This window comes from Scleropages formosus, chromosome 4 (genome assembly GCF_900964775.1).
Source record: "Scleropages formosus chromosome 4, fSclFor1.1, whole genome shotgun sequence".
Classification (NCBI taxonomy): domain Eukaryota; kingdom Metazoa; phylum Chordata; class Actinopteri; order Osteoglossiformes; family Osteoglossidae; genus Scleropages; species Scleropages formosus.
The window spans coordinates 1,863,026-1,888,321 of record NC_041809.1 but is presented as its reverse complement, the minus strand read 5'-3'; the positions used below and the strand labels follow the sequence as shown (position 1 = coordinate 1,888,321).

The 25,296-nt window shown below is 52.7% G+C and overlaps 2 protein-coding genes across 4 annotated transcripts in view; one reads left to right on the top strand and one right to left on the bottom strand.

Annotated features, from left to right (window-relative positions):
- macrod2 (mono-ADP ribosylhydrolase 2) overlaps positions 1-25,296 on the top strand; it is a 257,408-nt gene that overhangs the window by 61,811 nt on the left and 170,301 nt on the right. The window lies entirely within an intron of this gene.
- flrt3 (fibronectin leucine rich transmembrane 3) lies at positions 2,342-13,644 on the bottom strand. Of its 2 annotated transcripts, XM_018740105.2 has the most exons (4): positions 13,455-13,644; positions 6,809-7,411; positions 5,764-5,966; positions 2,342-5,243 (listed from the first exon to the last, which is right to left on the bottom strand). In XM_018740105.2, exon 4 carries the CDS (start codon positions 5,219-5,221, stop codon positions 3,275-3,277), a length of 1,947 nt encoding a protein of 648 aa, XP_018595621.1. In that variant the 5' UTR covers positions 5,222-5,243; positions 5,764-5,966; positions 6,809-7,411; positions 13,455-13,644; the 3' UTR covers positions 2,342-3,274. The 2 variants fall into 2 exon arrangements, with proteins under 2 accessions (XP_018595621.1, XP_018595620.1); XM_018740104.2 differs by lacking the exon at positions 5,764-5,966.

Genomic DNA, 25,296 nt, shown 5'->3' with positions numbered 1-25,296 from the left:
TCTGACCTTCCTGAGGTTCTAATTGCCTTTGTTGTAAGGAACAACACTTGGAGGTACACATTGTAACTGTAATCTCTCAAACAGAGACCCCATTGTGAGTCAGCAACTTGGCCGTTAATTAGTTGTCTTCGGAGAGGAGGGTAATCGAAGGATGCAAACTCACCAGATACTTTAAACGCCGCGCGGTTCTTTTGGACGCTGGAAATGCACCGTGCCTGTAATTGGCGTCTAATACCACCGTGACCGTAGTGAAGAAACGGCTCATTTTTCCAGCCGATTTAAAGCATCTTAACCTTTGATACGAAAATAAATATTAACAACGCATTTTGTACGACTCTGTTCGTTTTATTCGGCTGCCAGGAGAAACACTCCACTCGTCTTTTCTTGTTTCCGCGTTTCAATGAAACGGAATTAATTTAGTTCAATTTCCCTGCTTTGACTCCATACCCTGGTTGCGCGGCCCTGTTGGCATGGCGATACTGACCGCTATTGTGAGCGAGCAGCGCTGCCCGCCGCCGCCGCATCACATGACCTCTTACCGTGAAATAAGCCACAGGCCCTTCTTTTGATCACTTTCACGGAGCTCATTTCAAAGGTCTCGCTTCCCCAATTGGCAGCGGGAGAAAAGGCGCTCGGCAGCGCGCTCTCCGGTCCCCGAAGGTCGCCGCGTTAAGGTCTGCGGGGATGTTTCTTTGGTTAAAAGGACCAAAATACCAGTGCTTTGGGATGACCGGGCAGCCGTTTCTTAAAAAAAAAAAAAAAAAACTTTTTTTTTTTTTCCTTCTTTGACATTGATTGTCAAGCTGTCCCGGAAAACCAATCTGAGATGTGAGCTGTGGCTGAGCTTCCGCGCAGACCGGACCACCGCGGTATCGGTACTGGATGCGGATGACCGGCATTCCTTTACAGCCTGGTCGCTCACCACCCGTGTACCTGCTTTAGACCCACTTTTTGAGTAAAGTGCCTCCATGGCAGCTGTAGTAGTTAAAGCTGCTGCTGCTGCTGTAAGTGGGTAAATCAGTGTAAGTAGCTTAAAGCTTTAAGTCGCTTTGGAGAAAAGTGTCAGATAAATAAATGTAAATGTGGTAGGATGGAAACTATAACGAAATGAAGGGTTGGTTTGGCGAATTAGTAATTGGGCGCATTTTCTCCAGCACCTTAAGTGGCTGAAGATGCTCATGTCACCAAGAGAATCGGCCTGAAAGTCCATTAAGGACAGGAGCAGAAGGGTAACGGGCCTGCAGTGCCGTTAAGGAAATTGCACTGATTTCATCTGTTGACGTGGTGCGGTCTGGTGGTTGGGGGTCCTCCTCTCACACACTTAAAAGTCTCCCCGATCGATGAGCGCGCGACCGAATCACTTCAGCTGCCCTTTTTTCGATGGGTGACGGCGATGGCGGGCGGATGAATTTGGTGCCGCCGTGCAATCTGTTAGACTGGCGCACGAGCAAAATGCGAGGGATTGACGACGGCACTTGCGGGATCGCAGTTATTTTCGGCACGAATGAATTATGTAAAAAGTCAAGCAGCTCATCTGATAACCGGAGTAGCAACCTGAAGAGTTACATAAGTCAACGTCTGGCGTGTGTGTGTGTGGTGATTGCTGAATAATACCAAGCACACTTTCAGCTGAACCTCATCAGTTGTTCCTTTCATGTGTATTCAGGTCCTGGCCGTGTTTGCGTGCCGTTGCCGACGGAAACAAGCGTGGGGGAGTGTGTTTCTCTGCCGCGAGGCCCGGGCTAATTTTACTCCGCGAGCGCGTGCAGCCCACGCCTGGCTGCCACAGTCGCGGTGACAGGCCCGCATGGTGTCCGGTCGTTAGCCGCTACTCCCCTATGAGCCTGCGAGGAGTATGGCACCGTGCGCTGCCATTCCACGCTGCGCTGATTTACCCCCCCCCGACCTTCTGAACGGCATCGAGACTTTTCAGTGACGCGTCTTAGCTGACGGCGGGTGCCGTGCCGTAGAGCCGTCTCACGGTGGACAGGCTGTCTCAAGTGATTTGCAGTGCAGCGTGGGTAATATTCAAATACAAGGCAGGGGAAGGGGAAGAAACACCACATTGCATTGAGAGCTTTTTTCCACTTTTATTCTGCAATATGACCAATATTTTTAATCATATTCAAGTGTGTATGAAAAAAAGTTTTAAGTCACTGATTCTTCTTAAAAAGCTAAATACGATAAGCATTTGATCAAGGCACATACAAGACTGGCCAAAGGGCGTACAATGCACTTTGGTTTCCGTTGTAAAGAACAATTACCTTCAGTTGTGGCAACAAAAAAAAAAAGTGGCTGGAACTGAAAATATAACATAGAAATAATAATGATTGTAATAATAGTAATAAAAACAACAAAAAAAATGACACAATCCAGAATGTTCTTCCCACCATTTTGTTTCTTTTGTGCCCGGGTAGCAGTCGCGTTTCGAGGGCAGCGTTCACGATGACGTGATGCACCGCGCCGCAGGATGTCGTGCGGTCGCTTACTCTAAACGTTTTCGCCATCGGCATCTCCTGCTTTAGAATGGCGCCGTTTGCTTAATTCGCTCCCATACCCGTGACCCCCTAAACGCACGAGGCCACAGAAACCCCCTCTTCGCCATGGCCAAAGATCTTTATTTTTGCATGTGAAACAAAGCCGAAATGAATGCCGACACCTCCTCGCGTTCCCGTCTCAGAATGGCAAAGTAAAAGGCGCTTGCACCCGGGGCCCGCTTGGCCTCGCGTCTGCTCGCGGCACCACAACATCCCCTCCTCTGCTTTCGGATTAATCTGCCGTGGCCTACTTTCCCATGATGCTTGTCGCTTTTACCCCCAACCCCCCGTTGTTTATTTTCCGACATTATCAATACTGACAAAGTGAAAAATTACCTGTGCTTATACTACAAGGTTTTAATGTTTCTTTTTCGAATTTTTGATTGTTCAACACAGTAATGAAAATCCACTTTCACAGTTGACAAGTCATCATATTTCAGTAGAGCACAAAATTTTAATTGGTCTGGAACCTAAAGCAAAGGAAATACGGTACAAATTACTACAAATCTCTAAAATATAGAATTGCAGCTGATGACTACATACAGCGGTGGCTCAGTGACGGCCTGCAATTTCAAACCTTTTTGTTTTTCCCTTAATAAAAAGTCCTTAAATATAAATTATATGGCAAATGTACAGAACATTGCTTCTTCAGTCTTTTTAATCCAGTGTTTTGCAAAAGACCGATGGGGTTTCAAGTCACGTGTTCATAATAAAAAGTCTCGGCGGCACATTGACTATCACGAGTGGGAGTGGTCCGAATCTGGTATTCCACTGTCTCTGTAGCTCCTGTTGCTGCCGCTGTTGTCGCTGTGCGCGCTCTTGTACAGACTCAGGCCGTTGGGCGGGAAGATGGTGTGAATCACAAACTCCTCCTTGGATACGCCTCCGTGGTTAATTGGGATCATCTGGAAGGAAGTCTCCCTGATCTCCAGGATGGAGTTGTCCTTCTTGGTGCCGGCCTCGGCGTAGTCGTCCTTCCGGCGGCGGCCCTTGTTGTACGTGCAGTTCCTGGAGAAGAGCGAGCCGTTGCGGTGCACGTACCAGCACACGAGCGCCAGCACGATGACGGCCAGGAGCGCGACGGCCCCGCCGATGATGGCGGCCAGCGGCAGGCTCGAGTTTTTGTAGGGCTCCTTCTCCTGCTCCCTGTTCAGGGTGGTGGTGGGGTTGTGCGGCTTCAGGGAGCCCGTTTCCGTCTCTATGCACACGGGCGTCTCGTCCGAGAGGTAAATATTACTGGTTTCCATGGGAACCATGCATATCCGATAAGAGGACTCCGGCTCGAGTGCGGTCAGCAGGTACTCCGTCTTCTCGCCCTGAACGATGGTCTCCGTGATGGACCCGAAGGCCGGGCTGTGTCCGAGCTTCAGCCAGCTGAGACGCATGGCAGTCATCGGCTGCGACGCCTTCCAGGAAATGTGAACGGTCTCTGCGCTGGCGGACTTGACGCTTATGGTGATGATCTTGCCGCCCGAAGGAGTGGTGCTTCGGTAGTGTTTGTTGAGGTCGGGCCCCTTAACCACGGGCCTCTTGGTGACAAACGGGGGCCACTGGCCCCTGGAAGGGGGCAGTGTGTTTGAGGCCGTGCTCGTCTCGAACATAGGCGGGGTGGCGGCGTCGGCACCAGTGCAGTCAAACAAGTCGGTAGCCAGTTCCTTGATGGCCATCCCCTTGACCTTTTCAGGGCCCTGGCACATGAGACCCCGCACGTTGACCTTGGATGGCAGGGAACGGAGCCAGTCCCGCACCCACTTCATTCTGCAGCCGCAGTACCAGGGATTGTTGCGCAGCAGAAGCTGGGTCAGGTTGTCCAGGTCGTCGAAGACACCCACCGGCAAGCTGCTCAGGTTGTTGCCGGACAAATCGAGGCGGTACAGCTGCCGCAGGAAGGCGAAGGCCCCCGGCGGCACGCGATTGATGTGGTTGTCCTGCAGCTGCAGCTTCTCCAGGCTGGTGCCCGGCAGGTTGGCCGGCGGGGCCGTCAGCGAGTTGCGTACCAGCGAGAGCTCCGTCAGGTTTATTAGGTTCACGAAGGCCATCTCGCCGATGCCCTTGTTGTTGAGCAAGTTGCCGTCTAGGATCAGACGCTTCAGGTTTATGAGTTCCTGGAGAGACTGCTCGGAGATGGAGGAGATGCGGTTGTCGTCGAAGCGCAGCTCCTCGATGGTGCTGGGCAGGCCGGTCGGGATGGTGTTCAGGTGGTTGCGAGACAGGAAGAGCAGGCGGAGGTGGTTGCTGTCACGGAAGGCCCCCTCTTCGATGCTGACGGCCGACACGGAGTTGTCGTCCAAGTGCAGCTCCTCAATGTTGGGGATCTGGGCCAGCGAGGAGCGAGTTATAGTCCTCACGTTGTTCTCCTGGAGGTGCAGCTCCTTAACGCTGACCGGCAGGTTGGTGGGGAACTCATCCAGGTTGTTGCAGTACAGGTAGATCTTCTCGACGCGGGTGAGGCCGCGCAGCTCCGCTGGGATGCCGGCGCTGTGGATGCGGTTGTTCTGCAGGTACAAGACAGTGGCGTCCCGCGGGATCCCTGTCGGAATAGAGGTCAGGTCGCGATCGTTGCAGTAGATGAAGGTCCCGTCGCAGCGGCACAAGGAAGGGCAGGACGTGACCCCCGGGCTCCGGCCCAGGAGGAGCCCAACTCTGGTGAGGAAGAGGAGGAAGACCTTCTCCTTGTACATCATCCTGAAGAACGGTTGCACTCCTCTGTAGAGAAGGAAGATTTGGGCAAGACATGAACACACATTTACGCGGTGGATCTTCTCTGACTGGAGAAGAAGTTGGTAAACTAGAGCGATTTACACAGTAACACACAGCCCTGCTGGGGCCCAAACTATTACATTTATATCTTTTATTTTGTCTGCCGATACATCATACACCTGCAGAGTAACAGGCAAATATTTTTTGTTTCGCTCGTCTGCGTTCTTCAACAAAGGCACGACCCCCAGACGCTTTTTTTTTTTTGCGAGAAACGAGTCCAAATTCTGCTGACAGCGAGAAACGAAACCCAATCCAAACAACGTTTTAATGATACGTCCTAAACGCGTAATGCAGTCGCCGCACCGCTTGTCAAAGATAAAATCAAAACATCCTTCCCAAATGCGAAGTTTTGAAGTCTGAAGCGCACCACGAGTGGGTGTCGGGTTCCAGTCGGCCTTGTAAAGAGATAAGAAATTCCTAAACCTCCGAGTTGGCCTGAATCGAATCCCGTGTTCGGCATCCCTACCGGTAACACGATCGCAGGCCAGCTCGCTCGCTCGCTCGTTCGTTCACTTGTCCGCAGCGTTGGGGGGCTGACAAAGTCGGGCCTTGTCGAGATAGCTGTCGTACAAACAGCCCCTGTGAAACGGCGGCGCTTCTCCTGGACTCGCACGCCTGCGTTTGATGTTCAAGATTAATCCCCCAGTGCGCCGCATGTGCAAACTCCCCCTGTTAAGGAAGACGACGGATTGGGGGAAGGAAAAAAAAAAAAAAACTACAATCGCTCTTAAAATAAAGATCTGAGGAAAGGCTTTTAAAAGAGATTCCTCGCATTTTTAACAAGGCAGCCGGGTAGCGGCAGTAATTTGTGCTCCTGGCAGCGGGCGTTGTGTGTTCAGTGGCAATGGGAGCCCCTACGGACCTTAACTAGGCCTGCGGCCACCTTGGCCCCCTGCTGACCAGGCTGTCCAAGGCCAAAATCAGGGGGCGGCTGAGACACTTTGAGATGCCGTCACCCTTGAGCAGTTAAGCGTCACCGAAGCTGTGTTTAAACAGTGTGTCAGATTTCCCATCATCCTTTGCCATATATGGGTTTCTGTTACTTTCATCTTTTACTTTCTCACTTTAATGTTTAAGAAGTGTTCTGAAAGGTTTTGTTCATGTGTTTAGTGTCAACAGTTGCTGTGTGGACAGGAGTTACTGGGTTGTATTATTATTATTATTATTATTATCTTGTTACCAACCGCTTGTTCCGTCACATTTCATGACCCCCTTTTCTTTTTTCCCCTCCTTTTTATAAGTTCTGAATTGCTATCCTAAACAGAATGGTGACGATTCCCACCGTTTGTTAACAAAGAACATATTTTTCACTGCGAATTGTCCATCATATCCACATACAGTAAAAGACAGCTTCAGTCCAGCTAAGAATGTGCTGATGTCACTGCCTGCATGTGACACACTCATTTTTCTATTCATTGAGCTGTGCACTCTGTCGGGACCTGTCCCATAAGCCATCTCATTACGCATCGTATCTCGCCAATGGAACATGCAAAACAAAATTTTTTCAATACCTGAATGGACAGAACAGCGAGCTCCTCTGCCAACCTCCAGGTATCCAAAGGCGACTATAAACGTAGTTTCTTGCCCCTCGGTGTATCCAGGAGGAGATTGCGGGTATAGCGTGGACTCCGCTGGGCTACGTCCTGCCCGGCCGGCACTTGGCGGACCGCTCCTTGTTTGCGCTGCCGACCTCGTGGCGTGTGCCCAGGTCTCCAGCGTTCATGCTTCGGAGGGTCGGAGCCAAAAGCGAGGCCCTTTGGGCGCAACGAGCCCTCGTGCTGTACGATCCCTTAGATGGCGGGACAGGTTCCCCTCTGCGAGGACACGCGGGACAGCAGCTTTGGCCTCCTCTCGGGGAGATACCTCATGCTGCTCGGCAACAAATGGCAAATCCGGCCTCGGCCTGCTCTCCAGAAACTTCCACGGGATCGATCCCTTAGCTGGCGAACGCGGCACAATTCCCCCTTTGACGTTATCCGAACCAGGTTATGGATATCCAGTCGTCCTTCCCGAAAACCATTTATCCAGAATCGTGCTCGTTCCTGGCGGCGCCTCGAACAACAAGCTGCCTGTTAGTCCAGAGGGTCTGTGGGACGTCCTCCTGTCCTCGAATCCTTAAAAAAAGAATAAACAAAAAGAACGCAGACATTAGCGGCTCACTTGACAGCGCTCACCTGGACGTACCTGACGCACGCAGCCGAGGGGCAATAAACGCACAGGTGTGATGTCATGCATGTAAACACACAGCCTTGTTGGAGACGACCAGTGAGACTGAGGGCGCCCAGACGGTCAAAGGTTCACCATGTGGTCCAAGCGGCACTAGAGATCAGATGTATTTAACATAAAATAAAAATACAGGCAGGAAAAAAGAACAAATTTGACTTTCTGATGTGTCTGTCAGGGAGCAGGAGGGCTCTCAGTCCGCTGGGGGTGTTTCCTGTCGGTCGGCCCTTATTGTGCCGATCGCTGTGCCCTGGGGCTCCAACGGCCCGCGAGCCGCCCCTTTATAATCTCATTTTTAAAGCGTTAGAGCCGAGCAGGGAGAAAGAGGCAATGGAGGTCAAATGAGGAGACAACGGGACAGTTTGTGAGGTCATCACCCGGCGGCGGGACAGGGTTGGCTTTGGGGTCGAGGAGCGGGAGAACGGGGCCCACGCGGTAGCTGAGCGAAGCATGCGAACCGTGGCCGACGGCACTGCCTCCAGTCCCACAAACTTTTTGCTCCCGTGGCCAGCTGCCGTTTCATGCACCGTGGTAAAACGCAGCCTCTCCTGAAGGAGCTTCCTCACCCTAGCTCACATTCCCAAGCATTTTCGGAATTTTTCAAACTCTTAGCCACACCACGATTAAATTTATATTATATATTTATATATGTTTAGAGATATGCAGTTGAGAAAGGGAAAGGAGTGCAGTAACTTTTCAGTGCATCATTTTACTGTATTTCACAGTACCACTGGGTCAAATCCCCTCACAACCCCTGCGTACCAAGACCTCCTTTCCTCTCTGGCCAAATTACGGCGGATAAACATCCCGTCTGGAAGCCTCCGATAGGCGACGCCGGTTACGGGACCCGGATTAAACGGACTGTCGTGGATTCTTATAAATACGTTACAGCAACACCGTCCTGCCGGCTCCCCTCCCCTCCCCTGCATACGGAATGTGGCAGGGATCCGCAATGGGGGGGGGTCCTCTGCCACGTCACTCAGTGCTTCAGCATGGGGTTCGAATGAATTGGGTGGCGGTTGCACGAATATGAAATTATGGCAGAACCCCCGGTGCCCACCCCCCCTTTCTCGAGGTGCCGCCCCAGGGCTGCACACAAACTCATGAATTATGAAGCCCAGAAATTACTAAAAATGTACTTGGACCCCATCTGCAGCTCCCACGTACAGCAGAGCAGCCTTCCCTCTCCCACATCCAGCCTCCGAATTAAGCTGGCCATAGGGACCCCGCCCCCCTTGTTACCAGTTTCCTGTACATAATGCACAGTCCTCCACATGTTACCGCCAAGTAGGAACAGGGCTTCTCAGGCCAAGCGGAGACGAAACACCTGGAGGTACGGTGGTATAATCCCCGCGTCCTAGCTTCTTAAAATTCAACAGTGGTGCACAGACTGTTGGCCAGTGAGACAGTTGTAGCTTTGGACATCCAGGAGGCTGGAAGCACCGATGCCCAGTGCAAAGTGTAAAAGTGGCACAGAAGGCTGCAGAAAAAGTGTGGGACACACACACAGACAGACAGTGGCTCAACAGTGCTGTCAGACGCACCATTCAGACTCCAATGACGCAATCCACCCTGCAGGTGCAGAAGTTGCCTTGGACCATCACCTCACAACACTGTTCATTTTGCACAGAATTGGAATACTAAATTTGAGCCAAAAAGTAATAATATTCAACTGAAAAACAGAAGAGTAAAAACCGAGGCGGGGGGGTCGGCTGGGTTGTCAGTTTTGTTATGCGGCGCAGGGCGAGCGAATGGCAATCACGGTAACTGATGAGCGTTCAGCAGCATCCTTTCCCCCCTCAAGATAATTTGTTTGAATAATTTATTCTGCAGTCTTCCTGTGCTCTGTGGGGGGTCCACATGCCAATTTATGCGCCGTCCAAACCGGTCTGTGACCCGAGAGCGGCAACCGGTGGCTCGGCCGACCGCAGGAGAACTACGAGTTCGGATGGAAGGGGACCCGTTTAACTAATCGGTCATTATGCTCGTTATGCTCGACTTCACTTTACCATGGTAACAGTGTCCCGGCAAGGTGCCGAAACGCCGTCCCGTGTCCAGCGCACGATTAATGACATTTGAGGCGCGTTAATGTGTCACTCGTATCCTTCGCGAGGCAGAAGGTGGGTCTCTGCACCCGGCTCCTGGCAGTCACCCCCGGTGACCCGGTCAGCCTGCTCCCGGATTCCGTTCTGCATTGCGAAGCTCATCAGGAACGGTTGACCGACCCCCTGCGGGAAGCCGTTTGCGGTGACGCCGGAGCCATGAGCTGAGTTACACAGGACCGGTACACTTGGACTTGCGTCGTGCAGGAGCCAGCAGGTGGCGCGGTGGGAAGAGCCGGGTTCGAATGGCACCTGCTGCTCTAGCGCCCTCGATCAAAGTACTCACCCTGCATTCGTACAGTAAAAATGGCCTGACTGTATAAGTGGGTAAATCATAGTGAGTAGCTTAACGTTTTAAGTCGTTTTCGAGAAGAGCAGCAGAAAAATGGACTGTTGCTCTGCTTTTAGTAAGAGATTATTGGACCATTAAAAACTAGTAGTAAAAATAGGATAATAACGAGAGGCCTGCGGATGCCCCTTGCTCCTGTGCGCGTGTGACGTCGTGTCCATTCTGTGGGAAAACAACGGGCGAGGCCTTTCAGACGAACGTTGGCAGACAGTCTGCCTTTCTTTCCACGATCCTCGGATTTCGCCCCCGAGCGCCGCGGTTCCTCGTTGGGCAGGACGGGTGCGGTGCTCTGAGGGTACCAGAAAGGGCGACGGTAACACACCGTTTATTTCTGCATGTTAACGGAGCTCCTCTGTCATGGCACTGGGAGGCAGCAGGGAGCTCAGCGGTTATGGCTGCTCCCTTGTACTCAACGGACCTGAGTTCGAGTCCCACCTCTGGCTGTGGTACCCATGCCCGAGGTATTTACATTTAAATTGATGCAGTAAAAATGACCCAGTTGTGTAAATGGGTAAATCACTTTGGCGAAAAATTCAGCTTAGGCCTGAAACACATTAAGGGTTGAAGCCCTGACCACCAAACCACTGGTCCTCGGACCATCTGCCCTCCCGGCACACAATAGAAATAAGTGGAAGGAAAACAAAGAAAATCCCCATAGTGGGATTCTGAGATTGCGCATATATTATACATATGTATACACATACACACACACACACACACACACACACACAGTCTGAGTATTTCAAAATGTTATAAGGATTACAGGACGCTGTTATAAATGACTCCTTTTAAAGGACTTTGGTCTATATAATCCTTTAATAAATGGATAAAAATGACTTGAGTTACCAGGGAATTCCAATTTATTCATCCTTGTTAAGACAAGTTTAGAAATGTAGTAATTTCTCTCCTCCCAAAAGACAAAAAAAAAAATTGCTGGGACAGATAACATAGTGGGGTAAATATACTAGGATAAACAAATTACTGTAACAGGCAGGATAACTGCGAAATATATACTGGGTGTGTTAAGCCTCAAGAAACTTTCACAGGACTATTTTTGAATAATGAAATTAATAAATAATAATCAGCCATTGTTTCTACACCGTGCAGCCAAGGCAGGAGGAAAATACGCGAGGAAGAAAGGTGGACGACACACTCGCACGTCCTCCTCGCTAGTACGCAGCCCGGTAATCGAAGCGGGGCCGGACCCCCCCGCCGAAAAGGGCGGATTTGTAGGGAGGTGAGGGCCGGCTGCTTTTCTCCGCACGTGGAGCCTGGGGGCGCAACGTTTCTTTATCTGTCTATTTACCTGTTGACGCTGTTTGCGGAGCCTCGAGGAGAGATCCGCACCGACAGGAGGAAACGGTTGCGGTTGCTCTCGGGGAGGGAAATCACCTTAATGACTACGTTTACCTCTTATTGGCCTACTTGATACTTTCCTCCAAAGTGACCTGCAGTGCAAAGGGTGCACTGCCTTACCCGTTTATACAGCAGGGTAATTTTTACTCTGTCCACTCAGCTTGAGTACCGTGATCCAGGGCACTGCAGCAGGAGCGGGATTAGAACCCCGACCCTTCGGATTGCAAGGCGCTGGTCCTAATTAGAGCCCATTCGGTCACAAGCTGCTCAGTAATTTCTCTCACTGTCCCACAACCCTCCCAGGTCCTCAGTGACCTGCGTGCGGCGTCAAGAGGCCCTCGGCGGTTTAGCACCTCTCGGGGCCTGCACCGGCAGCGCAGCGTCTCCCCGCTGGGGGGTGGTACAAGCTGTGGAATGGTGGACCCTCGTTCCCCACCCTCCCCCCTTACCACCCGAACCTTTAACCCCTTCCCCTCCCCTCACAGAAAGACCTGAGTACCAGACACTGCTCTTCGCCTGGCCGTGCCTCCATGTCAAAACAGCACGCAGCAGTAAGTAGGGGTGGTGATGGTGATGATGATGATGATATTTTGGCCACACTTGGCCTCTGGGTTAGGGTTTCCAGCTGTAACAACTTGCCTTCTATTTATTCAACACATTTAGTAACTCGCTGTTCGGACTGATTGATCACGTGAACAGTTATCAGAAACTAGTGGTCGTTTTAGGAGAACAATCCCCATTTCTGGGACGAAAGAGGCACTTTGTCGTTTTTCCTGCTCCTCGCTCTGGAGGACGAAGGCTGTCGGACGGAGGAGTTCGGCTGCTGGGGAAAAAAAAAGGACACTGTGGTCTCTGCAAGCCTCTGTGTGTGTGTGGGTGGGGGGCTAGCGGTAACACCCCGAAAAGGAGAGCGACTCCCCATAATTAAGTAGCTGATATTCCATGCAAATGAGGCAGCAATCGGATGCCGCTGGTTGGCTGTTGCCCATCGATGACACGGAGACGCTGATTGCTTCATGGTTGTTTGTTTGTTTGTTTGTTTGCGGATGCTGATCCAATCCGCGCACCAACCCCACGCGAGCGGCCCGAGCGATGGACCCCGGACCCCCCCACCACCCCCGTGGCCATCGCGAGAACAGCGTCTCCCGGAGGCCGGAGATCGACTGCGGTTTCGCACCGGCGCAAAATGCGATTACAGGGCAAACAGGCGACTTTGCGCGATATTAATAGAAATCCTGGAATCCAATTAGCGCGAGCTCGAGCTGTGTGTCCTGCGGGCGCGGTGCGTTCGGTTCGCGCGCTCAGACCTGCAAAACACACACACACACGTACGTGTAAACAGATGTAATCTCCCCTATCGGACGCAGAGCGTGTTTGTGTCTGAGCTGGATTTTGCGCGTCAGGGCTTTACGGCGCAAGATAATCGAGCTTACAGTGATTTACCCCTTTATACAGCTGGGTAACTTTTACTGAATCAGTTGCTCCTTGGCACTACAGCAGGAGGTGAGATTCGAACGCACAACCTTCATCCTCGATGAAGTTCTCGCGTCTGCACCTATAACCACTGCGCCACCCGCTGGCCGAGTGCTTCTCCCTTTTGTGCGTGTCGTGATGGGTCATGTGCTGCCGGTGCAGCTCGGAGTGTGTGTGTGTGTGCGCGCGCGCTGCCACTCGCTCGCTCTCCTCTCCTCTCCTCTCCTCGCCGTGCCGTCTGTCATCCTGCGAGCGCGCGCTCTAGAGTCTGTCCCCCCTCTTTGGACGCGCTGCACTCCGAGGGCCGAGTTCGGGTTCCACGATCTGGACGGGTGTTCGTCGTCCCTGATCCGGGCGCCCCTCGGAGGGGTCTCGAGCCAACCCGATCTACCTACAGACCATCCCCCCAACCCCGGAGACAATCCGCCGGGGCTCCGCAGTGACGGGAGGGGGGGTGGGGGGGTTACAGCTCGGTCCGGTGACCGCGCGCCACACGGCAGAACCAGAGAGTCTGCAGCTGCCGGGGGCGAAAAGGGTCTCGAACCCACCCCCCCCTTCAGGTAGAGGAGCCGAAACGCCCCCCCTGCGAGGGCAGCAGATGTAGGAGCCGAAGCCCCTCCAGGACGGGAGCGGAGCCGGAGCGAGCGCACTTACCTGCCTGCCTGGTGCACCGAGAGCGCGAGACCCACAGCGGGCAAAATTAATCCTCGTTCCGCTCCGGAGAGTAAATCCACAGCGGGGACCAGGGCGGGTGGACGGACGGATGGACGGACGGACGGACAGCCACTCTGTGTGTAGCCCGAGCAACGGCTCCGCTGCTCTTTGTCTCTCTTTGTGTGTGTGTGTGTGTGTGTGTGTGTGTGTGTGTTGGTGCGCGCGCACACACACACTCCTCCGGCGGCGAGAGCGGAGCGGGAGACGGGAGCGGAGCGGAGCGGAGCGCAGCGCAGCGCGCAGCCCGGTGCTCGTGTGAAGTTCACTCTGCCTAGAGCTCTGCCTCTCTGCTGCGCTGACGTCAGCGACGGGCGGGGCTCGACTCTCAGCCACGCCCCTTTTCCTTCGGCGCGCCCCTCCCGCTCGCTCACGCGAGGGGGGGGGGGGGAGCAGCGTGCGCCGCGACCGTTAGAGGGCGATAGAGGAAGCGAGATGGTCGCGGCGCGGCGCGACGCCTCGGACGCCTCCGCACCTGGGCCCCTCGCACCCGGGGCCGCTGCGGCGCGCCTCCGACACGTCACACACCCAGCGAGCTCGCGCAGATTTGTGATTAGTAATGACACTGAATTCTGATGTGGGGAAACACCCTCAATATTGATTTCATAGGTGCGTGCGGGGCTCGCGCCGTGTTTAGCGCGTCACACGAGGCCCCCGTTCCCCTCGTGCCCTGCCCCTTGTTTGAACAGGTGAAATTCGCACTCCCTCCTTTCCCAGATGTACCCTGGTAATTGTTTCTTAACTGCCCCCCTTCCCCTCCTTTAATCTCTTATCTACCGCATACACACACACACACACACACACACACACACACAGTCAGTGCCGCCACTTGAGAGCCTCGCTCCAGCAGATAAGGGCAGTGTTGACCTCGACCGTTCCTCGAACACCTCTGGCTGCTCTGGTGAGAGAACGTGGGGGCACCGACCCCCCCTACCCCTGCCCCTGCCGAGAGGGGCAGTGAAGTTCGACCCCAAACGGTGACGAGCGCCGAAACCCGAATCTTCTTTCCCTGCGCGGCTGTTCGGCCGTACAGCTTCTACACGTGCGTGTGAGATCGGAGCCCGGCACGTAGTACAATTACTCTGAACTGATACAGTAAAAGTTACCTTTCTCTGTAAATGGGTAAATCAGTGTAAATGGCTGAAAGTACAGACCACTGTAAGTCACTCTGGAAAAAGGTGTCAGATAAATAAGTTATTGAGAAAATAATAATAATAAGAATGGTTACGAGACGGTGCAAGTTGTGCTCCCTACACACCCGCAATCCTGAAAGGAGCCACGGAGCTCTTCCTTTGTTGACATATGTTGTGGGTTCAAATCCCATGCATCTCCTGCTGCAGTGCCCTTGAGCGGAGTACTTACCCTGAATTCTATCAGTGGAATGTCCAAATGGAGTACAAAACCTTAAGAAGAATTCCCAGACCTCAGTGTCTGTTTTAAATATTCGAGTTTTAAACATGTGTGGCTTATGTTTTACATTATAAACATATGCAAATATGATTTCACATTTTCTTTGTGCATCAATGAAAGATTTTAGCTAAAATTACCCTGCTGTATAAATGGGTAAATCAGTGTAAAATCTCACATTGTAAGTCACCTTGGAGAAGAAGGTCAGATAAACACACACATGCATAAATAATAATAATGATGGCGATGATGCTGATTGGCTGCTTCTGACATATTAGTAAAAAGGGGGCGGAGCTGCGGCAGAGAAGCGGTGTTAAAGAAATGCGGGTCACCCCCGAGGCGCCGGTTGCCCCCTCGTCTGACCCCAGGGGGCAGCTTCCTCTCCCAGGCCCAACCTGGGCCCGTCCGTCATCGGGCCAATATGCCCCCCCCCTCACAAAGAGTGTCCGGTTTCTGTTATCTCAGCGCTGGGGGGGCCTTTCACCAGGAGGTTTGTGTCGGCGTGTTTGACAGCAGACGTGTCTTTGAAGCACCCCTGCCGAGAGCAGCTTATTAAACCACTTGATTTAGCTAAGTGTTAACAAGAGCGCCGCTCTCCCGTTTTTCAGCAGCACTTCAGTGCGGTACGGTGTGGTACAGCGCTCAGCCTTTACCGCAGTCACACCACAGCGCGCTGGGATCTACCATCGCAACCGGGGATCTGTGTGCACGTGCATTGCTCTGTTTGCGGGCATCTCAAAGTCTTGAGACGTTTGTCGCTTTTCCCAGCGCCCCCCTGCTGTGCAGCCCGTGTGGACGATCGCCTCTGTGTGTTGACTTGGCTGATGATGATGATGATGTAAATATGTAAATAACGGTTTGGTAATTAGGTATTTCCTGCTCTGGAGTTTCCTTGCCGTGGGCCTTGCTTCTGGGTCTGGGAAATGGGCCTGTTGTGTGATTTTTCTTCTCACTGTCTTCAGCTGGGTGTGTGTGTGTGTGTGTGTGTGTGTGTGTGTAAGAGGGCAAGAGAGAGAAAGCGTGTGCACATGTTTGCGCTGAGCTCGTTGAATGTACTAGAGCGTGGAGTAATTTTAGTTATTGTATTCTTCATTCACATCACTGGCCTACGTTAAGCACGGAATTCATTCCGCCTCTTCTGCGTTCACAGTGAAATCAATGTAATATATGTTATGGACCAGCAAGGGGAGCAGTGGTTAGAGTCCCTGCTTTTGGACTTGGAGGTGGCAGGTTCGAATCTCATCCCTTGTTGTAATACCCTTGATCAAGGTTCTCGGCCTGAATTGACAGAGTAAAAATCACCCTGCTGTGTAAGTGGGTAGAGCTGTGTACGTAGCTCTGGGGAAAAGATTCAGCTAAAAAACAGGTGAAAATATCAGTTAAAGACATTAAATACAGTACAGTCCTGCTTTGCATAGCAGGTACCGATTGTCCCCTATCAAAATTGCAAAGTGAGTTCTCATAAAACGAACTCTTAATTGTAATTTATTGAAAACTGGAAGAACAGATAATAAAAACTAAATCAATCAAAGTTACTTGTTTTTTTCACTAAAATTGCTGCCTCATCTTTTTAACCGGAAGAAAATACTATTTGAATATCAGAACTGTTCTGTTCACCTTTAAATCCAGGCTTAAGACCCACATGTTGAAAACTGTATGTGTGCAACACACTGCATGCTCCTTTTTTGTGTCCCTCCCCTCATTGAGCTGACTCTTATTTTCTCTATTTATTTTCACATTTCTGTCCTTGTGTGGAGGGGGATGCGGTGGCGCAGTGGGTTGGACCACAGTCCTGCTCTTCGGTGGGTCTGGGGTTCGAGTCCCGCTTGGGGTGCCTTGCGGCGGACTGGCGTCCCGTCCTGGGTGTGTCCCCTCCCCCTCCGGCCTTACGCCCTGTGTTGCCGGGTGGGCTCCGGTTCCCCGTGACCCCGTATGGGACAAGCGGTTCTGAAAATGTGTGTGTGTGTGTGTGTGTGTGTGTGTCCTTGTGTGGCGTTTCGTCTCAGTGAGTCGAATGGAGTATAATTTTCGTGTTTTCATAAGGCTGAACAGTCCTAAAACGAACGTTCGTTACGCGAGGGATGTCTGTAACCGTTCAGTTTCAGACCTGGGCACGAGGTGTGGGGCAGTGGCCCCTACCGGAGGCAGGAGCGGCGTGTAGGCGACTGCAACACCGCTGCTCGGCAATCTGCTCGCTCCGAGCGGCCCAATCTGTGGACCGTCACGCGTTGGCGTGGGCTGGACCCTCAGGAGATGGACGGTGACGGACGGTGATGCAAAGCGGCTCCGGTGACACGGCACTCGGGCCTCCGCAGGGGACCCTTTTTCATGCACATGGCAGCTGTTGACCATTAACTCAGCGCAGATACTGAGGTCTTGGTCAGCATTCGCTCGTGTTGTGTGTGTGTGTGTGTGTGTGTGTGTGTGTGTGTGTGTGTGGGTGTGGGGGGGGGAAAGACAGAGAGCCAACGCACGCACGCACGCATAGGGGGTACATCCTTCTCAGCTGTTTTTCCCCTTTCCTTTTGTTTCCTTTACTTGTTTTCCTAAATGTCTCCCTGGTGCCCCGGAGGGGGGTATTTTAGAGCAGGGTCGCCGTGTCAACAGTGAGGCCCCCCACCCCTGCTGGATCCCCCCGAGGATTAATGACCTGTGAAACAATGTCCTGCACATCAGATCACATACTGGTCCTGCCTGTTGCCCCGTAGGAGGGATGAGAAGGGAGGGGGAGTGGGAGGGGCCTTTGGAGTCCAGGCGCTCCAGTGACCCTCCCCTCCCCCCTCCCCATTCGCACCCCTACCACACGCTTCCCTTTTAATTAGTTTATTGTTTCTGCACTAAATCTCTAATGAACCATCTGACTCGTCCATTATTCCACTAGCCGTTAATCACATCTCAGCATTTATCTTTTGCCCCCCCCCGGGTGGGACATAAATTGATTTTGATGAAAAGGCCGAGTTATTGTACGATGGCCGTCCGTACGAGCGGCGCCCTTTAGCCAGACAGAGTGAAAATGGCCCTGTAGTGTAGCGTGTAGCACGGGCGGTCGCGTTAAGTTTTGTGTTTTTGTGTTTCATTTGGAAATGAAATATTAATAATAATGATGCCGACGGCGCTGCAGTAAACGAGCCCATTCAGTTCTGTTTATCTCAGTCAAAGTGGAATTTGAATTGTGACACAGCAAGGGTTACCTTACATCCTGATGGTCCTGGGTTCGAACCCCACACCCACCTGCTGCTGTTGTACCCTTGATGGAGGTCCTTACTCTGAATTGACACACTAACAGTGACCTTTCTATACAAACGGGTAAATCAGTGTAAGGAGTCCAGTGTACAAAGCAGGCTCCTGGGCTGTGGGCTCAGTGCCCCCTCAGCCTGTTGGTAGTTAGCATGTCCTCCCATGATCACTTCAAGCCTTCTTCAGATGCTCTGGTTTCCTTCCACAGTCCAGACCAATACATTTAGGTGAACTGGGGCTCTAAATTACTCTTAGGGTGTGTGTGTGTGTAAGTGCCCTGCCCATTGTGTGCGCTGGTCCTGCCGTGGACTGTGGACCGTCATGACCCTGCACTGGACAAGCAGTTACTAACAACAATTGGATGGATGGACCCGGTTCCAAACTGCCCCCTGATTATGAGTAAAGAGGTAAACGTTGCTCCGGGTGAGGACGCACACCTTGGTTCGGCACGGCCTCGCCATGAAGCGTCGAGTCATGTGCTGCGGTCGTGTGTTCCTTTCCTCCTCAGCTGTCCTTGTCCCCGTTGCCAATGATGAGGCCTCTGTCCTTCAGGGAGGATGAAGACCACCAGGTGCTAAGGGCCCACGTGAGGGCGATCCTTGTCCTGCGCTGGGACGCCGCTGCGGTGGTCCTCCTCACGCAACCTTTCAGCCGTTCTTAGTGCTACGCTCTGAGTCCCAGGGAACCCGATTCCCTCTCAGTTGCGCTGGCGCATGTCCAGGCCCGTCCCGTGGAGACTGCTTCGGTGCCTTGGAAAACGGCGAGCCTGTCCGTCTTACTTTAGTACTGACACCGTTGAGCCGTGCGAAGCGCTTGGAACCGTTTACCGGAACAACACCTAGGGTTCAAGACCCGAGACCCCGGACTTTGCATGTGCCGCCTCTGGCTGACGATCACGTGGATCGTTTTCCATGTTTTTATGTGCGGCAGCAGCCGGTAGCACAGTGGTTAGAAAGTGTGCCTTTGGATCCAAAGGTTACGGGTTCAAATCCCCCCCGTTGCAGTAGTGTCCTTGAGGTTGGTGATTGTACTCAGTTACTTTTGTGTTTTAGCCGCTCTGTCGCCATGGCTGCGCTGAGGCCCGGCCCATCCGGCTCCTTCGCGCCCCTCGCCCCTCCTGCCTGACGGAGCTCTGAACCGCGTCTCCTCTCCACCGCGGCCTGTGAAACTCATTTGTCAAAAGAAGTGAGAAGAAACCACTTAATGGGGATCAAAGTGGGTTTTTAACTCTTCTTCCTGCCTCGTAGCCTGAAAGACCCTCCAGTGACGACGCCGCTGTCTTCCTGCGTGCCGCTGTAGCTGTGCCCGTCTCCGGCGAGGAGCTACCGGTACCGGTACCGCGTTTAGAGCACGTTTGAGACGACCGATAGGATTTCTGCGAAAAGCGTTCGAAATGTTTCTCAGTCTCATCCCTTCGTGGTTTTCCGTTTGGCGTCGCATAGATTTGGGCCAGATTTCAACAGAGCCCATCAGTTTTTAATGGTCACTCCTGTGTCACCGTAAAGATACATTATATCGCCATAATATCGGTTCCTTCGGCAAACGCAGCCGCCTTAACGGTCATCTTTTTGAAAAACATCCCCTAAAAAGGAATTCACTGGTACGTTGGTGACGTGTTCGTATTTTTGTATGTTTTTCTGTGTGTCTCGGTAAAAGTAAACCTGCTCTTCGTTCCCTAGAGCTACATAGAATAGATTGATAGAAATAGCTAAGGGAGAGCACTGATTGCCAAGAAGTCTTTTTTTTTTTTTTGTTTCTTACGGATCAGAATGGATCACAAGTCATACCTAATTTTCCACACATCTTTCATCGGCCCTTTTCTGGCTTCCCGGGACGGCCGCCCTCTCTCCGGCACCCCTTGGTCCTGCCACTCGTCCCACCCGCGGTTGCACTCCTTCTGGTTGGCGGACAGTTACGAACGACGTCGGGCTGTTCTGCGGAAACCCGAGTAAATCTCCTTCTATCGTTTGCTGTCGCCCATCAGTGAGGAGTTATTTCAGCTATTTCTCTCTCCCCCCCCGGGAGAGTGGACAGGGTGAGAGGCTCTATGATGTACCGTTCATGTGCAGGTCGCGCGCTATTTACAATATTAAAATTAGCACACAGCTGGGGCTCCTGTTGGTTTTGAAAGCTTTTCATTTTTCTTTCACCGTCAAGGTACGTGGGACGGTCGGCCGGTCCAGTAGGTCGGGTTGGGGGGTCACTTCCGCTCCGAAAGGTCACCGTTTGGCGGTAAGGTGACTTTTCCAGGGGTCGCTGGGATATGGCACCAGGCGGCATCGCCGCGCCTCGTTTGCACTTTTACTTTTGCTCATTTGCAGGTTAATTTTTTCGGCCTGGGGTGCAGGTGGAGCAGTGTTCAGACGGATCGGGGTTCCAATCTCGCCTCCTGCTGTAGTGTCCTTGATCGAGGTGCTGCAAAGAGCTTTGTGAAATAAACAAATGTAGATTTTAAGGAAGAATTTCCTATGAACGTTTAGGTTTGCTGTTGCAATTTATTCTTTTATTGGACACTTTTCTTCAAAGTGACCCCCCCTCCCAATTTGCTCAGCTCCTTCTGATGGATCTTCCCTGCTGGAGGTGAGGGAGGTGTCATTGAGGCCGAATGTGTCCAGGTCTCCTGTGAAAAGGGCTTTCATTTGAAATGCAAATGGAGCTCCGAGGCGGCGTGTCGGGGTGTCGGGGGCAACGGGGCGACCCAGAAGGCCGAGCGGCGGCCGCTGCGCTCCCCCCACTCCTGGGACCTTTGTCTCTTTGGAAAGGTCGTTCCTCCACGCCGGATCATGTGACCTCCACCACACCTGTCCTGCTCCTACATACCTGTGTCAAGGAGAGGGAGACATGAACCCCCCCACCCCAAAACAGGGCTCATCTTGCCCTATTGTTGTTTTACCGAATAATTGACCATTCGAAGTAGGAAATCGCTAACGACGACACCTGAATTTCAAATAAAATATTTTTAATAATCTTATAATTCAAAGTTTTAGGCAAGTGAGTCACTTCAGATATTTAAGTAAAGTATTTTTTATTCCCACGATTTTTCCAGATTTTTCTCTTTGGAAAATTCCAGAAAATGTATACAAAGAAATACGAGAGCGAGTCAAAAAGTATCCGCCATGTATCTACACGTAAAAAGTTGTGTTCGTTACTGCTGATGCGATTTGCGGTCAGGCGGCGCAGAACGCTGTGCTGCGTTCCTTCCTGGAGTCGGGCTGGGCGAACCCCCCCCCCCCCCGGCCGACACACACACACACACACACAACGCAGGCAATCTCGACGTACTGAAGCGAAGGCGTCGGTTCCCAAAAGCAAGAGGCGTAATGAACGTGTGCAGTCAGTCCACACACACACACACACACACACGTGTGGAAAAGCCCTCATTTATTTCCTTCTCTGTGCCCGCAGTGTTTTTATTTACTTTATTTGCTTGTGTTTGGACAGCAGCTATTTGCGCTCTTTCATGCTCAGTTGGTCAGATTCTAATGAAAACTGCCTCGGAGCATTAGCTTGCGTAGCCCGCGAGAGCCCCTGTGCGCGTCTGTGTGTGTGCGTGTGTGTGTGTGTGTGTGAGAGAGATTTGCATTCCTGGCATGGCCAGACGACACGTCACCCCCCCACCCCAGGTGTTAGTGCTGTTTTTTTTGTGCCACGCAGCTGATGATGATGAACCCTGCGGGGGGGACGGTGGACACATGCAGCTGAGGGACGTTTCTGCTCCTGCAGGTTGGACCTTCTGCTGTTAATTGTCTCCGATTGTTTGTTCACTCATCCCCCAGATAACACCCCCCACCCCCCGTCCGTCTCCCTCCATCCACGTGGGCTCGAGTCGGCCTGGGAAAGGGGGGCCGCAGCAGCGTTTGAGGCTCCTCCTCGCTTTATAACCCCCGCCCTGCTTCTCCACGATCTGTACGCTCCTGAGACATGGCTCTTCTTTTTTTGTCCACTACACAGGACGTGCGTTTCTGCATTCTATCTCCCAAACTACAAGCTGCAGTGGTGAGCGTTAGTGCACCTTATAGAGGACATCCTGTGTGTTCAAAGGATCCCACATGTTTGGGGGAGGGGCTTGGAGAGCTTAATAAATCCCATAAAATCATATCCAATAACCTTTTCTGTGGCTCCCAGGAGGCTGCGAGGGGCCGTAGCCATTTGACATTGTGCCCTTCTGGGGCAGAGGTCAGTACTGCCGTTTGACCTACCGCCCGGCTGCTGGAAGCTTCCGATCTCATGTCTTACAGCCAGACCCTTCAGAAAGGTACTTACCCTGAATTGGCACAGTAAAAATTACCCTGCTGCGTAAATGGAGAAATACTCTGAGTTGCGTGTTGCTTTGGAGAATTTTTTCAGCTGGATAAATAGATGCAGACCTCAGTTCTTGTGTTTCCTTTGTTGGTGTGGGGGGGGGGGGCTTGCAGACAAGGAGATGGATGTTTATGCCCCCCCTTCGGTAACACAATCCCTCGAAGTTTAGTCACACGGATGGTAAGAGAGTCGACGCCCTCCTTGAAAACCTTTTCACGGGGAAGTGCGGGGGCCCTTGTTTGAAGAGGCAGCACTTTGCTAAATGTCTCACCCGTCTCTTTTTCGCTCTGTTTCTTGGGGTGGCTGGGGGGTTACGTCACACGGCATCAATGAGTTTAATCAGCTAAGTGGCACTGAGTCGAGAGGAGGGATTGTGGGAAGAGCAGGTGCAGCCCACACCTGCCGCCACTCCTCCACCTCCTCGACTCGGAGCCCAGGATCCTGCCGATGAATGTTCTTTCCGTGGCCGCGGGGATGAGACGAGGGGCGTCCCGCGGGGGACGGGCCCACAGCCCCCCTCCGTCGGGTTCCAACGAGCTGAACCGCTTTACCGGTCACTGGTTATAGGATATAATTGTAGGATGTTGGCTGTCTGGTGCTCTGTGTGCGCGTGCGCGCTGTCCTGCATGAAGTAGACCTCAGACCAAACCGCACTTACTGGATGCCACTTGGGGGGCACACCGCTGACCATCCTGGCCAAGGGACGTGGGTCCTTTGACTGCCGGTTTACCCTGTTACACACCAGGGTAATTTTTACTGTATCAAATCCGGGAAAGTACCTTGATCGAGGGTACTGCAGCAGCAGGTGGGATTCGACCCAGAACTTCTTAGCAAGGCTCTGACTGCTGCACCACTTGCTGCTCCTGGAATAACAAGACTACAGAGGGGCGGTGTGCAGGGTTCGAGAGCCCCTCCCACCCTGCTAGGCTCCGCCCCCTCATAGCAACCTGGAGACAAGTGAGACGATGGGAATCTCAGAGCTTCGCTGTCCACTCTTTCGCGTCCTGCCCGTCCACGCCGGGCACAGGGGGAGAGCGTCAGAGTGTTTAGGTGTGTGTCGGACTGGTGTGTCACACGCTCACCTGGCAGGTGTGTGCGCGCCGGCAGCGGGGGGGGCTCTCATCTCTCCACACCCTGCGGGATGCCGCCGTGTTTTTGTTATGTCTTCGCTGAACCACAGACGTATAAAAACCTTTTGTTCTGCGGATTCTTGGCACGGTCGCATCCCTTCCTGCTTCCCACATCACATGACTGCCTTCTGAGCCCCTCCCCACGGGTGAACCCCCCAACCTGCGTGTTTACTAAATAGGGCCCTGTCCTCCGTCTTTGTTTGCACAGGATGTCTTTGTGACCCCTCAGAGTCACCCAAAACAACCTCGGACCGTCCCCCTCCTCCCACCTTGAGCACGGTTGCCATGGCCACTCAAAGGGTCACGGTTCACCCTGAACCAGAGAAGTCGAAGGTGATGTTTAAATGTTTCCGAAGCCGTGCGGCGTGGTGCTTTGCAGCTCACCGCGGTCGGGACGTGAAACCCGCTCCACCAGCCCCTGTCGCAGGCTTCACGGTTCGACTCGGGGAATTTGCTTGTCCTTTGGCAACGTGGTGACACAGCAGAACCGCAGCGCGTTCATCCTGCCGGGTCGTCAGGCGCAGGGTGCGAGTAACAGCTTGTGAGGTGGCTGGCGGTCGCCCGTTCTGCGTCGGCTGCACCGCCGATCTTCAGCGTTTTCCCGCCTGGTACCGACTGCTGTTTGTGTTTACCGGGGAACTGCGCGAGTCGCCACCCTGCGGGAGGGACGTCTCCGTCTCTGCGTTTGCGTGCCGAACCTGGGGAGCCTGTGGTCAGGGCCTCGTCGTTGTCTTATGAGCCAAGGAGTAGATGTCCACTCTTGTTCCTAGAGTTATAGAGTCCTTCATTCCAGCAAGTTCTGTCCTCCACTTGGGTCCTTAGTGCTGAGAGAGGTGTGTCCACTGTCACTGTGCTTAAGTCCATCCACCTGGTTGCTCCTCGTTTTTTCTTCTTCAGCTTTCCCATCGTCATCGTCTTCTCTAGAGTCCGACCTTCTCATCTGCGCCTCCAGGGACAGTTCTGCTCTGATTGGACCTAACATCCATCTGTTTGTTTTCCTGCCTGTCCACGGTGTCCTTAAAAGTCTCCTCCTGCTTCTTCAGTGTCCACCTCCCACACCCACAGAATGTTCTAGAAAGAGCCCTGAGCGAATAGCACTACTCGTTGTCCTTGTGGCTCCATGAGCACATCTGAGGACTTGTCCTTCCTTCAATGGACCCTGTGGCTGCAGCCGAATGAGGAGCTCCTTTTGTGTTCTTTTACCTCCCCCAGTGTGGTAATAACTTAGTATTTTTGGCTCAGTCGCAGAACCACTTCTGTGCCGGACAGAAAGGTGCGGTGAGCAGCTCCATCAGGGCTTCTCTTCGCAAAAGTTCGGCGGTGCCATGGCCAACGGGCCCGTTCGACCATCATCGCCATGTCCACGCTCACGCAACCGCCGTCTTCTGCCTGTGTGTCTGCAGCTGGTTGGTGATGTGCTTTGGGGATCTGACCAGCCTTCTTCGGCGCACCGCGGTAATTCCCCTCAAATCCACCGGTTCTGTACAGGTGGCTGAGTTTGAGGACGCCGCCTGAACTCGCAAGCGGATCAGTGCAGCACCTCGAATCCCCTTAGTCCGCATGGAATTTCTGTGGGTTTCCTCCCACGGTAAGGTGTGGGAGAAGACCATGGTGAACCGCTTCCGAACCCTCCCCGATAACAAGAACCATACGAGTTGACTCCACTTACCTTACTTTTACTACATCAGTACAGAGTAAGTACCTTAATG

Coding starts and splice junctions, on each gene's coding strand:
- flrt3 (XM_018740105.2), bottom strand. CDS start 5,221: ATGATGTACAAGGAGAAGGTCTTCCTCCTCTTCCTCACCAGAGTTGGG.